Consider the following 16,668-nt stretch of genomic DNA (forward strand, 5'->3'; position numbering starts at 1 on the left):
GCAGATATATTATACTAACACTAATTCTTCTTTTTATTTCTACCTCCCCACCCCCATACATACATAGATGACATTGAGGTACGATTTTTCACCAATACTTGGGAAGATAAAGGACAATTTGGACAAGCGGATGTGCATCGTCAAGTTGCTATTGTATTCAAGAGCCCTACATTTCCCTTTGATATCACTGAAGTCACAACAGTGAAAATGCAGCTTAGAAGACCATCAGATCAAGAAGTCAGTGAACCTATGGACTTCCGATACATTCCTTGTGAAAAAGGTAAATGCTTCAAAAAAGCCAAACTGTATCATTTCTACGACATGTTCTACTAGATAGACTTTTTGTTGCTGGTCTTATTTGTGTTATAATTATTATTATTACAATTATATTGTATAGCACCCTCATTCTCCATGGTGCTGTACATTGTCAAAGATTACAGCAAAGTGTCCATAAAAAACTTATAATCTACAAGGAATTGTTTAAGATTAGTAAAAAAAAAAAAAAGGTTACTTTTTCCCAAAAAAACATCTCTATTCACTTGACGATCATTACCCACCGGGCACAGGCCTCATTTGTAAATTTCAACCTGTGCTGGTGAATTTTCAGTTGACACATGCTCAGTTTGGATTCCAGCATTGAGAAAAGCCAACTGAGAAGTACTGTGCATGTGTCAATTGAACATTGCATGTGTGGGAATACAGGGCTAGGCAGGAAGACAGTGAGAATGCCAGACCCTGTCACTCAAGGGGAGAGTCAAAGAGGGAATATGGAGGTGAAGGGATGCTCCAAAGACTAAGCACTGAAGATCTAATTACCATAAGCAACATAGTCCTGCGCAGCCTATTGCATTAGGGTGTGCACCCTGAAGCACAAACACACACACCGCGCGCGCGTGTGTATGTACAGTGCTGCCCATAATTATTCATACCCCTGGCAAACTTTGACTTAAAGTTACTTTTATTCAACCAGCAAGTAATTTTTTGACGAGAAATGACATACTGTAGGTGTCTCCCAAAAGATAATAAGACGATGTACAAGAGGCATTATTGTGGAAAAAAAAAATAATTCTCAGCTTTTATTTACATTTGAGCAAAAAGTTGGCGTAAAAAAGGAGAAGCCTTCAACCCAAAGAACACCATCCCTACTGTCAAACATGGTGGTGGGAACCTAATGCTTTGGGGGTGTTTTTCAGCCAATGGACCAGGGAACCTAATCACAGTAAACGGCACCATGAAAAAAGAGCAAAACATGAGGATTCTCAACGACAACATCAGGCAGTCTGCAGAGGAACTTGGCCTTGGGCACCAGTGGACATTTCAGCATGACAATGACCCAAAACACACAGCAAAAGTGGTGAAGAAATGGTTAGCAGACAACAACATTAACGTTTTGGAGTGGCCCAGCCAGAGTCCAGACTTGAATCCAATTGAGAATCTGTGGAGGGAGCTAAAGATCAGGGTGATGGCAAGAAGACCCTCCAACCTGAAAGATTTGGAGCTTATTGCTAAAGATGAATGGGCAAAAATACCTGTGGAGACATGCAAAAAGCTGGTCTGCAATTATAGGAAGCGTTTGATTGCTGTAATAGCCAATAAAGGCTTTTCTATTGATTATTGAGAAGGGCGTGAATAATTTTGGACTGGACACTTTTTGCTCAAATGCAAATAAAAGCTGAGAAATGTTTTTTCCCCCACAATAATGCCTCTTGTACATCGTCTTATTATCTTTTGGGAGACACCTATGTCATTTCCCGTCAAAAAATTACTTACTGGTTGAATAAAAGTAACTTTAAGTCAAAATTTGCCAGGGACATGAATAATTATGGGCAGCACTGTATGTATGTATGTGTGTGTGTGTGTGTGTGTGTGTATATATATATATATATATATATATATATATATATATATATAATCAAACGAATGATGAGGCAGCACTTCCAGTATAGGGTGAATGGGTGTGGACCCCAAACTTTATTCAAGCGACGTTTCGGCCTGCTCAATGAGGCCTTTCTCAAGCTTGAGAAAGGCCTCATTGAGCAGGCCGAAACGTCGCTTGAATAAAGTTTGGGGTCCACACCCGTTCACCCTATACTGGAAGTGCTGCCTCATCATTCGTTTGATATATATCGTGGAGGAAGAGCCAACCTCTGTGGGGACTTTGCACCCGGTTCATCACATCTGACTGTGCTGCTGCATTATCTGGTTTTTATATATATTTATATATATATATATATATATATATATATATATATATATATATATATATATAGCCTTTATACCATTAGCCTCATTATCAGCCCTTATGCCTCATTAGCCCCCATTATGCCTCTCATTAGCCCCCATTATGCCTCTCATTAGCCCCCATTATGCCCCCAGCAGCCTCATTTTTTATCAAATAAAAAAACACTTACCTCTATGCTTCTGGATGCCGCCGCTCCTCGGCGCCCGCGATTTTCTTCCTCCTGATGTCAGCTCTCGGCTGTGCGCTCTGAACTGGCGCGCACAGCATGACGTCACAAAGCGCCTCAAGCTGTGCGCAACCCTGCACAGCCGACAGCCGAGAACCAGGAAGCGGTAAGTACAAAGCGTTAACCGCTTACTGGTCCTCCGGTACTAATGAGCGCTTCTAAAATGGAAGCGCTCATTAGTATTCGCCGGCCAGCAGGCTTGATTAGGGTGTGCCCAGGCACACCCCGTGCGCACGCCTATGATAAGCAATAAAACACAGTTTTCTCTAAAAAAAAGGGCGACAAATTTAAACAAGCAGGCTCAACTCCAATAGGCAATATGTCTCTTTTAGTAGGTTTGACCCTGCTGACAGAAGCTCTTTAAAGTATTACAAATGGTGGGTGGCATAAGGCAGGGAATTCCATGGGGGAGAAACCGGCCCCATTCACATTTTTGGTCATTTTTGGTCTGTTTCGAAATTAACATTTTTTTGTGGATTGGATGCTGACCCATTAATTTAAATGGGGCTGCAAAAAAATACGGACAGCACACAGTCTGCTGTCCGCATTCATATGTCCATTCTGGAGTACTGCAAAAAAGATAGAACACGTCCTATTCTTGTCCCTTTTGCAGACAAAAATAGGCATTGGTATAATGGGTCCCCCCCAAAATACAGATGCAACATGAATATCATCCCTATTTTTTGCAGATCCATGTTTTGTGGACCACAAAATATATACGGTCGTGTGAATGCACCCGAAGACATAAGAGTGTGAGAAAGTGATTAAAGTAGTTCAGTGGAGGAGATGTTAGCTGAGTGGAGAGCAGTGTCTGCAAGGGCAGATTGAAACCTGTAGGGGACAACATATATAGCAAACATCTGCAATTCTTAAAAATTTAATGCCATTGATATTCTGCATAAATCATTCATATACGGCTATTCTAATAGTGTTTTTCATTGGAATTCTATTTAGATAATTATGCTAAGAAGATGAAAAAAAATGAAGATATGTTGCAAAGATTTTATGGTGAGTAAAAAGACAAATCTAATATACCATGGGTAATACATAATGTACCCTTACGATGCCCCAATGTAGCCACATTAAAGGACCATACAATATACTAATAATAACCTCAATAAAGGCAGGTAGGTATGATAAGTGCTCCAACCAATTCAGCTGATTTACAGCAACTGTACCAATCCTGGACGCAAGAATCAATGTTATATTTTTTGAATGAGCAAGAATAATTTTGTCTATGACACGTTAATATGGTCGTCTAAAGTAGATAACTATGGTGATATCTTTTTGCAAAATATACCTACAGTATTAAGAACAAATTGCATGTCTCTTTCAGGTTCCCTTCGAAATCATCAAGTGGAAAAAACAACAAAGTCATTGCATGCCATGGAACGACCCATAAAGAAAGGTATTCAAATGGGAATTTCATATTTTCGCAATAGATATTTTTTTTATTTTTTATGTGGAATGATTCACCAAGCCCAAGACTTCTTTTGGGGAAACTTATTACGATATCAGATAACACAACCAAAACTAGCTAAAATTAATGCAGCAGATTCTGCAACATGCTAGTCCTGTGTATCCTATGGTTACTTACAGGAACCTTAAATATAGATATAAATGAGAAAAAAAGCAGAAGGCAAACGCTAAGTCTACAAGAGCTTCTGCAACTTCCTGAAATAGTTCTGTGGAAATCTGGCAGAGACGCAGCGGTCTTTTACCTCCTAGATGGCTGCTTCGCTATGATGTGGAGGAAGAGGTGGAGCTGGTCTTGCTTTGCTTCCTCTACTGAATCGTCACTAACCACTGAATGTGTACAGTCATCAATTTCTATGTACTTAAAGTACCTGATGTTCAAGACAAACAAACTAGTTGCTATAACCCAGGTATATAAATAATATTACCCAGAGGAAGGTGTCGCCAGGGACGGATTGGCCATAGACCTTACAGGGAGATTTCCCTGTGGGCTGATGCTCAGGGGGCTGCCCGAGCCCCCATCTCTGCTGCTTGCTGGGTACATAATACGCTATAAGTTGTAATTAACTGTGTGAGAATGCTCTCCTGAATTCAACTATGTCCTGCATCTCACCTCCTAAGCCCCCTGCCCCATATCTTAATCAGAGACAACTGGGAGAGGAGCAGAGAAAATGGTCTCTATTGATGGCCACCTCAGTGGGACAGCTTTTGGGGACAATATATTGTGCAGCACTGTGCTATATGGTATTTTGCGCTATGGTATTGCTGACCCCCCCCCCCTACTTTTGTTGCCCCGCCTCCTGTCAATTTAGACCCTCCTAAAGTGGCCCTGTATTTTTTTACAGGGCCACTTTAGGTTCCCAATCCGTCCCTGGGTGTCGCTAAAACGCACATTAGGGTGTACGGATTTCTGAGGTGCATACTCACTATGGGTAGGTTGGACACGTAATCTGTCTGCATTTATATACAGTATGTTACTGGGCGTAGTTGTTTAACTATTTCCTTTTGTCTGTGTCTCCATTTTACAATCGGCTACTTTTAGCATCTACTTATTAATGGGCATTTGTCAATGTTGAGACACTGAGACACATACAGTACAGACCAAAAGTTTGGACACACCTTCTCATTCAAAGAGTTTTCTTTATTTTCATGACTATGAAAATTGTAGATTCACACTGAAGGCATCAAAACTATGAATTAACACATGTGGAATTATATACATAACAAACGAGTGTGAAACAACTGAAAATATGTCATATTCTAGGTTCTTCAAAGTAGCCACCTTTTGCTTTGATTACTGCTTTGCACACACTTGGCATTCTCTTGATGAGCTTTAAGAGGTAGTCCCCTGAAATGGTTTTCACTTCACAGGTGTGCCCTGTCAGGTTTAATAAGTGGGATTTCTTGCCTTATAAATGGGGTTGGGACCATCAGTTGCGTTGAGGAGAAGTCAGGTGGATACACAGCTGATAGTCCTACTAAATAGACTGTTAGAATTTGTATTATGGCAAGAAAAAAGCAGCTAAGTAAAGAAAAACTAGTGGCCATCAGTCAGGTCAGTCAGTCAGCCGAAAAATTGGGAAAACTTTGAAAGTAAGGGCTATTTGACCATGAAGGAGAGTGATTGTGGAGGCCAGGTCATCTGGCGCAGCACCCAGTCACCGGACCTTAACCCAATCGAGATGGTTTGGGGTGAGCTGGACCGCAGAGTGAAGGCAAAAGGGCCAACAAGTGCTAAGCATCTCTGTGAACTCCTTCAAGACTGTTGGAAGACCATTTCAGGGGACTACCTCTTGAAGCTCATCAAGAGAATGCCAAGAGTGTGCAAAGCAGTAATCAAAGCAAAAGGTGGCTACTTTGAAGAACCTAGAATATGACATATTTTCAGTTTTTTCACACTTGTTTGTTATGTATATACAGGGAGTGCAGAATTATTAGGCAAGTTGTATTTTTGAGGATTAATTTTATTATTGAACAACAACCATGTTCTCAATGAACCCAAAAAACTCATTAATATCAAAGCTGAATATTTTTGGAAGTAGTTTTTAGTTTGTTTTTAGTTTTAGCTATTTTAGGGGGATATCTGTGTGTGCAGGTGACTATTACTGTGCATAATTATTAGGCAACTTAACAAAAAACAAATATATACCCATTTCAATTATTTATTTTTACCAGTGAAACCAATATAACATCTCAACATTCACAAATATACATTTCTGACATTCAAAAACAAAACAAAAACAAATCAGTGACCAATATAGCCACCTTTCTTTGCAAGGACACGCAAAAGCCTGCCATCCATGGATTCTGTCAGTGTTTTGATCTGTTCACCATCAACATTGCGTGCAGCAGCAACCACAGCCTCCCAGACACTGTTCAGAGAGGTGTACTGTTTTCCCTCCTTGTAAATCTCACATTTGATGATGGACCACAGGTTCTCAATGGGGTTCAGATCAGGTAAACAAGGAGGCCATGTCATTAGATTTTCTTCTTTTATACCCTTTCTTGCCAGCCACGCTGTGGAGTACTTGGACGCGTGTGATGGAGCATTGTCCTGCATGAAAATCATGTTTTTCTTGAAGGATGCAGACTTCTTCCTGTACCACTGCTTGAAGAAGGTGTCTTCCAGAAACTGGCAGTAGGACTGGGAGTTGAGCTTGACTCCATCCTCAACCCGAAAAGGCCCCACAAGCTCATCTTTGATGATACCAGCCCAAACCAGTACTCCACCTCCACCTTGCTGGCGTCTGAGTCGGACTGGAGCTCTCTGCCCTTTACCAATCCAGCCACGGGCCCATCCATCTGGCCCATCAAGACTTATTCTCATTTCATCAGTCCATAAAACCTTAGAAAAATCAGTCTTGAGATATTTCTTGGCCCAGTCTTGACGTTTCAGCTTGTGTGTCTTGTTCAGTGGTGGTCGTCTTTCAGCCTTTCTTACCTTGGCCATGTCTCTGAGTATTGCACACCTTGTGCTTTTGGGCACTCCAGTGATGTTGCAGCTCTGAAATATGGCCAAACTGGTGGCACCACCTAATATAGGGTGTTGATGTCATTAGACCACACCCCTTCTCATTACAGAGATGCACATCACCTAATATGCTTAATTGGTAGTAGGCTTTCGAGCCTATACAGCTTGGCGTAAGACAACATGCATAAAGAGGATGATGTGGTCAAAATACTCATTTGCCTAATAATTCTGCACGCAGTGTAATTCCACATGTGTTAATTCATAGTTTTGATGCCTTCGTAGTCATGAAAATAAAGAAAACTCTTTGAATGAGAAGGTGTGTCCAAACTTTTGGTCTGTACTGTATATCTTTACATTTTTGTTATATGGTAACTACATTTGTTATATGCCTGTATTACGTATACCACTTATTGGATGTCACTTATCCTCAGGACCACCGCACTTTTCTTGTTGATGTTTTTATGCATTTTTGTGTTAATAAAGTACTATACATTATTTATTTACTTGGGCTATAGTGACTCTTTTCTTTTTCTATAGGTTTGCATGATATATGCAAGTCAGTCTATTACTAGGGGCATTACGTATTTTTGGGTACCCTTAAAAGGGGATATTGTAGAAATTTATATTCCCATATCTGTTAACCATCTGTTGATTCTCATGTCCAAGACATTGCTCATTTTGTGGACTACTAGAGTCAAACTACTGCAGCTGAAAGGTTCAGATATCTTAGCGTGCATAGATTGGAAGTGACTAAAATGACTAATGGTGTATTTACATGTGCCGAATGAGCAGGCAATGATTGGTGAGGAGCCGTTCCTTCCCGATAATTGCCTGCTTGTCAGAGGAGGTGAGAGCTGCATTTACATGCAGCAATCATCTCTGCTGTATCTACTGTTATTGCTCCTCCTCATAAAGACTCATTGTTTCTGGAGTGCAGATTGCTGTTTACACTGCACAATCTAATGACCAGAAACTAGGATGTAATGTGCCTCATAAACGATTATTTCACCCGATAAATAGGCATTTGCTCGTTTATCGGGAGAGCGTTCATACAATTGGCCAACAATGTAAACTTTACCTTAAATATAGATAGAGGATGATGGTTGACATTCTGTGTTCAGCATCAATCAACACTTTGCAGTTAGTAGGAAAGTCCATTGAAGGGCCCAATGTCCAAATCTTGGCAAAGTTAGCAATACATGTATGAAAAGTGAACTCAACAAATCTTATCAGCTTCATGGCCAATGGACCAGTAATGGCAAACATCTAAACTATTCAGTAACCCAGCCAAATTAAAGTGTACCTCAAGCAGTATCTCATCCCAGAAGATTAACTGGTGGGGAGAGACATGAGTTCGGAAACTGTGTATGCAACCGTATGATGCTGGAAGCCTTTCCTGCAAAGCTAATTGTACAATTGTGCAACAAGATGGAATGCAGGAGACGCAGCCAGCATCATCATCGTTGGAGGTATCCGTGTAGTAATTTTATCTCAGCCAGTGCTACTTTGTTGGGATTCATTAGTGATTTATAATGTGTTTTTTTTCTTCTCCTCCTCCCAGAACCAGTAATGAATGAGACATGCGTGAAGCCTAAAAATGAAATTGATTCCATGCCAAGGTCCAGCCCGTCACTCTTCACTTTTAACATGCATACACTGCCAGAAACAGGAAATGTATCCACAGCACCAAGTTCTCAGAATTTCCTTTGGCAAAATGCAAGCACATCATCCAACCCAACTACCATCCCAAATTATGGTTATAATCTAAGCACCACGCCAACAATAAACATATCTGCTCAGAAAGCCTATCCGATGAGAAAAGCTCCAGAGGCTTCGGCTAACTCCTTGGATTTTAATGCTATATTCCACTCAAACACTGATCCTACTTTGCAAAAGGCGACATATGTTTCTGAGAAAGGCCTACCTAATACGTTTCGTGTGCCTAGTGTCTCTCAGTCCAATTACTCAATCCTATCTACTGAAAACACCATGTATGGATCACCATATCACCGAGACGCATACGAAACAGATTCCAATCAGATGATATTGAATTCATTGAATGAAACTTCTTGCTCCAGTATTTCTCAAGCCAGTTTTTACAGTTCCCCGTTTCATCCTACACAACCGGACAGCAACATGTCCAACCAGCCATGCGGTGATCTATTAGAAGCATCGGGTGACTATATTATGAGTGTTGATTCAGAATTCGAAACCATCTTGGAGAATATATCAAAAAGCATGGCCAACCAGTAGCACACCTAGAAACTGGTGTTATTTTTTTTTTTTCACGACGTTAGATTGACAGACCTCAGGAACCTAATTATTCCTCTGGACATGCGAAGTTTCAGAAATAATATAGTCAGTTGACCAGTTGGTAACTGGTAACTATGCTGTATACTGGATCAGGCTTCAAAAGGCAATTATAGTTACACCTCTTATGGACTGTTGACTTAGAACAATCTTAATTCTCATAGTCTTGAATCTAATATAGGTAATATCATACTCTTGCAGCCGATACGGTGGGTCATAATGGTTTCCTTTTATATACTGGAAATCCTCTCTTTTGTGATTGTCTGAGAAAAAAAAAATAAGTAGGAAGCACAAGTAGGGTAGGCCTGTACTAGCTGAAAATCCGCAGTATATTATAGAAGCAGTAAAGTCGATCTGACTTTACAAAACCCATATCAATTTATATTGCAGATATCCACCATGGATTCCACCATTTATAAGGCCTATGGGGAAAATTCGGGGCAAATTTGCATTAAAAATCTGTGATAATTCCTAATGTAACACATGTAGCTTTTGCTACAGAATTGATACTACAGAAAATCTGCCCCTGTGGCTGTACATTTACAAAAAAGTGCCACTTGGAAAGTCTTCTCAAAGTGCTTATTAGTGAGCACCTCACCGACGTAAGGTCTCCCATCCATGTAGCACAGCTGAGAGGGGTTACATGATAAGACTGGGACTACAGGGTAGCCCACGCCTAAGATAGACAAGGGGTGGATCCCCTTTATCTAGTCCTACAATTATCACTTTAGAGGTAATTTAGTGGGTGTACAGTACCCGAACCCAATAGTTTAGCTTTGAAAATAAATCATATTGGTGGTGTAATCTAAAAGCGCAACATCAGTACAAAATGTTGACCATCTACATTTTAAACAGTTATAATATAACCGTTTGCTTGACCAGTGTAAAGTATAGCTAAATATGAAGATTCGACAGTGCTCTTTATAAGGAGTTTTGTTTTACCTTAATATAGAAATGTTGCTTGTGGTGTGATCAGCTTTTTATACTTTTTTTTTTAACAACTACTATTATATTTGCTATTGTGCAAATATCTACATATAGATATAATGACTGTGTCATTGTAACTAGATCTCGGCTAAACCAGCTAATTAACATATCACTTGTAAACAGCTTTTTAACGATAAATTTATGGACATAACTTGGTTGTCATATCGGGCCTTAATGCGGCCAGAAGTCTCCTTTGCTCATCTTCATCTAGCTGTCCCATATGTTTATTTCTTAGTATAGAAAATGGTGATAGATTGTGAGATGGTAAAAATTGACGCAGCGTATGTGAACACAAATTTTTGTTTGCTCATATCTAGGGTGTTTCTTTAGTTGCGGGATCAGCAAACTCCAGCTTTTCTGAAACTACAACTCCCAGAATCCACCTTTCACTTCTATAGGACGTGTGTATGCTGGGAGTTGTAGTTCCACAACAGCTGGAGTGCTGACCCCCACTTTAATCTTCTATTAAGTATTGTTACCTCCATTTTTATTGGAATGTATAAAGGAGAATATGCAGATACACAGCATTAATCACTCCCCATCCTAGAAAAAGCTGTGAAAAGCAATATCCCAAAATCACTGAAACACTAATGTAAAATTACAGCATTTGTAGGCAAGTAGATTAGCAAAATGGGTCTGCTTTTATTTTTTCCCCAGCTCAAGCCTACAAAAGTGAATTGAGGTGAAATACCAGACACAGCTCATGGGCAAAAGTGGCACTGCTTCTAGGGGGTTAGGGGAGAAGACCCTCATAAATCCCTTTAACTCTGCCTCTAATGGTGGAGGTTAATCAAGGTAATTCTAATTAAGTCCTATTTAGGAACTGCTATGTGAAAAGTTTTTCTCCCTTCTTATGCCACTTTCACACAGTCAGCGTTTGTTCAGTGATTTCCATCAGTGATTTTGAGCCAAAACCAGGTGCGAGTAAAAAAAAAAACCACAGAACAGATGCAAATCTTTCCATTAGGCTGGGGCTACAGGGCAATCTTGAGCAGCCATAGAAATTAATGGGGGTCGCAGCAGTTTGCCACATGTGACCCTAAAATCACAAAAACTCAAAAGCTCCTGGATTTTCTACAATTTTGTGGTTGCGGCAAACATGCGAGTAGTGCTATGACCCCATTCATTTCTATGAATGCCCTGCTACACTGCGATCCTTGGTAACATGAGACCCATCGCATCAAAGATCGTTGTATAGCCCTAGCCTTAGACCTTAGCCTCCACACCGGTTCTGGCTCGCAATCACTGATGGAAATCACTGACCAAACACTGATGGTGTGAAAGCTGCATTATAATGAGAAACGTTGAGGTGAATGCCGGATACAAGCTGGGCTGAACTTAGGGGTGTGCCACCTCTGTAATCACACTACTGAAGGTTGTGATGACCAGGGCACCATGAGCTTGTACCCCTCATTTCACACTTTGTACCCCAACCTATGGAAAGGCAGGATGCAGCTACATTCCCTAGTTCCATCAGGCCGTGTATCACTGTATTATTTGGGAGCTACAGTATATGGTACATCATCACGTAGAGGGTACTGAGCAGGGTACCATCCTTCCTATGGCTAGGGCTGCTATATTATATACAGCACTTCCGTGCACCAGTCTTGATATTATGTTAACAGCACATGGCTAGATGTTAATACGCGGTATACAGCTGCCCATTAGATTCACCCAATTTATTTGCATGTAAAAAGGCATTGTTGTTTCAAGTGACTTCTCGTGTTTTACCACTGAGTGGATTACTTTATTTTTTTGCTAAGCAATATCTATATGATACCATTGTCGATATCCCTGATCAATGGGGTGTGATTCTAATGATTTCCAAAATGGAAAGTATCTACAATATTTTAGAAATGTATGATAGAAGTATGTTTCAAACATTGTCATATAGTAATAAGTGTCTGGTTATCTGGATCATCAAATTATAAGGGTTGACCGGCCTAGGAGCTAACAACCCCAATGGTCAACCCCAATAACTTGTGCCCAATTGAAAAAAAACTAAAAACTTGTCAGCAGTCCCGCTATTTCTGGTCCCTGGTGTAGCAGAAGTGGCTTGGTCCAGTGACTGCTGCAGCCAATCAATGGTCTCAGTAGATACACTAGTAGCCACCACTGATTGGCCACAGGGGTCACGAGACCAAGCGGCTGGAAAACGGTCTGCAGCGGGCCTGTGCAAATGTGAGGGGCATATACTATTGGGTTTATTGGCTCCTACCCTTTTAAACTCAGATTATATTTATAAGAAAAAAAGCAAAACCTACAATTCAGCTTTGTTACTGGTGATCTATTAGGGTCCAGTCAGACATGGCAAATCTGTTAAAGAAATATCTTCAACTGTCCCAAACATCCGAATAGGACGTGTAGAAATCCTCCTGCCTACCACCAACACAACCCCCATTCAGATGAATAAAACTGACCTTAAAAGGGTTTTCTGAGATTTTATTACAGATGACCCATCCATAGTATCTGATCGTGGGGGTCTGACATCCAGGACCCCCTCTGATCAGCTGTTTGAGAAAGCACTGGCTTTCCTGTAAGTGCCGCAGGTTTCTTCTTGCTCACCAAGCACCATACCGTACGTTATATAGCGGCTGTACTTGGTATTGCAGCTCAACCCCTTTCACTTCAATGGAGCGGAGTTGCGCCTAGGCCATGTGCCCGATGAACATTGAGTTACTGGCATAGGAAGAGCTGAGAGAAGGAGGAGCACTGGCGCCTTATCAAACAGCTGATCAGCGGGGGTTCTGGGTGTCGGACCCCCACCAATCAGATACCGTTGACCTATCCAGAGGATAGGTCACCAGTATTAAAATCTCAAAAAAAAAACCTTTAAGTTACAGCAATTTCTGCAACAAACCTACCTTCCTGGGATTAGTATATTAATGGCCTATCATTAGGAAATGGGATCAATATCAGATTGGCAGGAAATCGGCTCCAGCCATTGTGTAGTGGACAGAGCTGGTTGCTGCAGCGCTGCTCCCATTAAAGCAAATGAGAGAAATGCTGCAGTAAACGGCTCCTTCCACTACAGAATAGAGGGCGCTATCGCAGAAAAGCTTAACAAAAAGCCATCAATATAAAAGCCCGGAGAACCCCTTTAAAGCAATCTACACATGAGTACTCTCATTAGAAACCCTGCTTTGTATCTCGAGCCTTTCCATCATGAATGATGCAGGCCATTCCTAAAGCTTAGGCAGACAACTGACCCATGATTCATAATATAGGTACATCATATAAAACCACAATAATTAAACCAAATGTGATGTTTTAGTCAAGAAACATTTATGAAGCAGAGTCACGCATCCTTATTTGTAGGAGTTATTGCCATGTGCTTTTACGAGATGTTTATTCATCAAAATTTGATGACATTTTTTGCTTTCCAAAAACTATTCAACCAAAAAGGTAGGTTTCCTATGTAGAACATTGGACACAGTTTGCAATTTGTTGAGATATGGCTGCACAGATCTCTGGAAGAAATTCTCACTTATTGGAGAAAATGTTTATACCAAATTATTTGTATCCATCAAGTTGTTTTTTGTATTTAGTGATATTTACAAAAACTATTCTATTTTTTCCTAGTATGTTCTCCTCTAAGATTGTGCATTGCACCTACTGTACATAATAGCATTCATCTCTTTAGTAAGCTATAGATACTACAGAGAGCCTCTCCCCCTATGATCTCCATCATAAACAGGGCTCATGATCAAATATAAAACTGCTATCCCATCTCAGATGAATAGAAACAGACACATAGTGGGTGCAGTATACTCATATACCACATGCTACAATAAAGTGTCAGAAGAAACTTTATGCCAAGTTTTCTGGAATCCATACAAGAATCTCAGTTGTGCTTGATGGTACAGTATGGGTTAGTAGGGCTTCTTATACATTTAAGCCAATGCATATTTCACTGTAGGCACTCCATGCAGCGCCATACGGTACGTCTGTATAACACTGTATTAAGGCCATATTCACCCTTAGAAGCAATGCTAAGGATATGGCAACACATCCAGGTTTATTGCCGCAGTTTTGGAAGCCAAAATTGAGAAGTATAATATGATTAACTCCGGATGTTGGCTACCAAAATTACATCCCGAAAATTGAACGTCTGGCCGTACCCTAAGAGGAGAATATCTCTTTAATATGGCATCTGATATGAAAAAGGGTTTGACCCCATTGCTTTGTATCTCTGCTATGGAGCAGCAACCTAATTGTGTGTATGAACCTTTAGCCAAATTATGAAGGGGGGGAAACTTTTTTCCCCTAAGATGTGCAGTCAGTACACACAGAATACTAAATTTGTATATACTGTAGTACTTAAGATATACGTATGTTTTCTTCCAAAATGTCTGCAACTTTAAGATTACTGCCATAGATAACATGATTTATTTCTATGTTCCTGATAAAGTTCTCATGAAACTGTAAAACTGTATATACTGTAGCAATTTTGTTTATCTGCATAAAGGGTCAAACCTCTCATTTTTTTGAGAAGTTTTATTTTTACTTTTTTTTTTTTTTTTACCTTGTGCCAAATTGTATTTGATCTGAAAGTTTATGCCAATCTCCAGGTGTATTGTAATCGATTTTATTTTTAAATGCATCACTAAATAAATCAGTGGAAAACTTTTTGTGTTTTTTTCATTTTTTCATTTGAAACAATTGAAATATCCAGTGGTCATGTATTACGGGATCCCCGCCGATCTAATATTGATAATCTATGAATGAAATAAAGTTGACCTGATAGACCCACAAAATATAGAGGAAGTTAGTGACAGAGAAGAGGGGAAGAGTAATAAGAACACCCCAATGGAGGAGAGGATAGAAACGATGGACAAGAAGCTGACAGATATCCTGAATGTGGTACAGCAATCAAATCTAGCATTGGGCGATCTGTCGGCAAAAATTTCCACAGTTCAAGTAGATCTAGCTTTGATTAAAGACTAAATAAATAAAGTACGTGAGAAAGTCAAGGATCTAAAGGTGATTACAAGAGACTTAAAACAGTCTTAAAACAGAGGTGGACGGGATTAAGAAAAGGATGGAGGGGATGGAAATAGAAAGGAAGTCATTACAAGATAGAGTTACTGAAATGGAGGATAGGTCCCGCAGAGCGAATATACGTGTAGTTGGGTTCCCTGAAGGGGTGGAAAAAGAAGACCCAAGTGGGTTTATTCAACAATGGCTGCTGGAAGTGTTCGGCGTGGATCAATTCTCTATGTGGTTTGCGGTGGAGAGAGCCCATCGGATACCAAATAAACAGCTACCGGTCAGGAGCCCACCAAGAGCAATTTTAGTTAAACTGATGAATGCCAGAGATAGGGATAGTATTATGAAGAACAAAATAAATCTTCCGCCCTTAGAATACAGTGGAAGGAAAATAGAAATTTACCCGGACTACTCAAGGGCAACCCAGGCAAAACGTAGAGCATTTAGAGAGGTTAAGAAGAGAATGGCGGTAGCTAAGATTAAAAACTCTCTGTTCTATCCCACTAAACTAAGAGTGATCTATCAGGAGCAAGCACATTTTTTCACCCAACCGGAGGAGGTTTGTGAGTGGTTGGATGGTAGGGGGATAGGATCCTGAGTATATATAAGTATGACATAAGTGGGATTATATGTAAAGGAGGCTGGGTGGGGAGGCGGGAGGGATGAGTAAGAGGTTAGGCCCCTTTCACGAGTATTCCGCGCGGATGCGATGCGGGAGGTGAACGCATTGCACCCGCACTGAATACCAACCCATTCATTTCTATGGGGCTGTTCACATGAGCGGTGTTTTTCACGCATCACTTGTGCATTGCGTGAAAATTGCAGCATGCTCCTCTTTGTGCGTTTTTCACGTAACGCAGGCCCCATAGAAATGAATGGGGTTGCGTGAAAATCGCAAGCATCCGCAAGCAAGTGCGGATGCGGTGTGATTTTCATGCACGGTTGCTAGGAGACGATCGGGATGGAGACCCGATTATTATTATTTTCCCTTATAACATGGTTATAAAAAATTAATAAATAATTTAACTCACCTTAGTCCACTTGCTCGCGAAGCCCGACATCTCCTTCTGTCTTCATCTGATCTCTGTGCAGCAATAGGACCTGTGGTGACGTCACTCCGGTCATCACATGATCCATCACATGATCTTTTATTATGGTGATGGATCATGTGATGACCGGAATGACGTCACCACAGGTCCTGTTGCTGCACAGAGATCAGATGAAGACAGAAGGAGATGTCGGGCTACGCGAGCAAGTGGACTAAGGTGAGTTAATTTTTTTTTTTTTAACCCCTCCAGCAATGTTTTACTATGCACTCTGTATTCAGAATGCTATTACACTGCTCAAAAAAATAAAGGGAACACTTAAACAACACAATGTAACTCCAAGTCAATCACACTTCTGTGAAATCAAACTGTCCACTTAGGAAGCAACACTGAGTGACAATCAATTTCACATGCTGTTGTG

General features: G+C 40.5%; 1 protein-coding gene across 2 annotated transcripts in view; it reads left to right on the forward strand.

The window, feature by feature from the left end:
- The window catches only part of REL (REL proto-oncogene, NF-kB subunit), a 60,002-nt gene extending 45,539 nt beyond the window's left edge, over positions 1-14,463 (forward strand). For both annotated transcript variants that reach the window (XM_040429726.1, XM_040429725.1), the window contains 4 exons: positions 68-280; positions 3,423-3,476; positions 3,805-3,876; positions 8,477-14,463. In XM_040429726.1, the coding sequence (XP_040285660.1) occupies positions 68-280; positions 3,423-3,476; positions 3,805-3,876; positions 8,477-9,168 (1,031 nt within the window). In that variant the 3' untranslated portion in view covers positions 9,169-14,463. The remainder of the gene's footprint in view (positions 1-67; positions 281-3,422; positions 3,477-3,804; positions 3,877-8,476) is intronic.
- Positions 14,464-16,668: the final 2,205 nt, after the last annotated feature.

Source organism: Bufo bufo, chromosome 4, assembly GCF_905171765.1.
Source record: "Bufo bufo chromosome 4, aBufBuf1.1, whole genome shotgun sequence".
Lineage (NCBI taxonomy): Eukaryota > Metazoa > Chordata > Amphibia > Anura > Bufonidae > Bufo > Bufo bufo.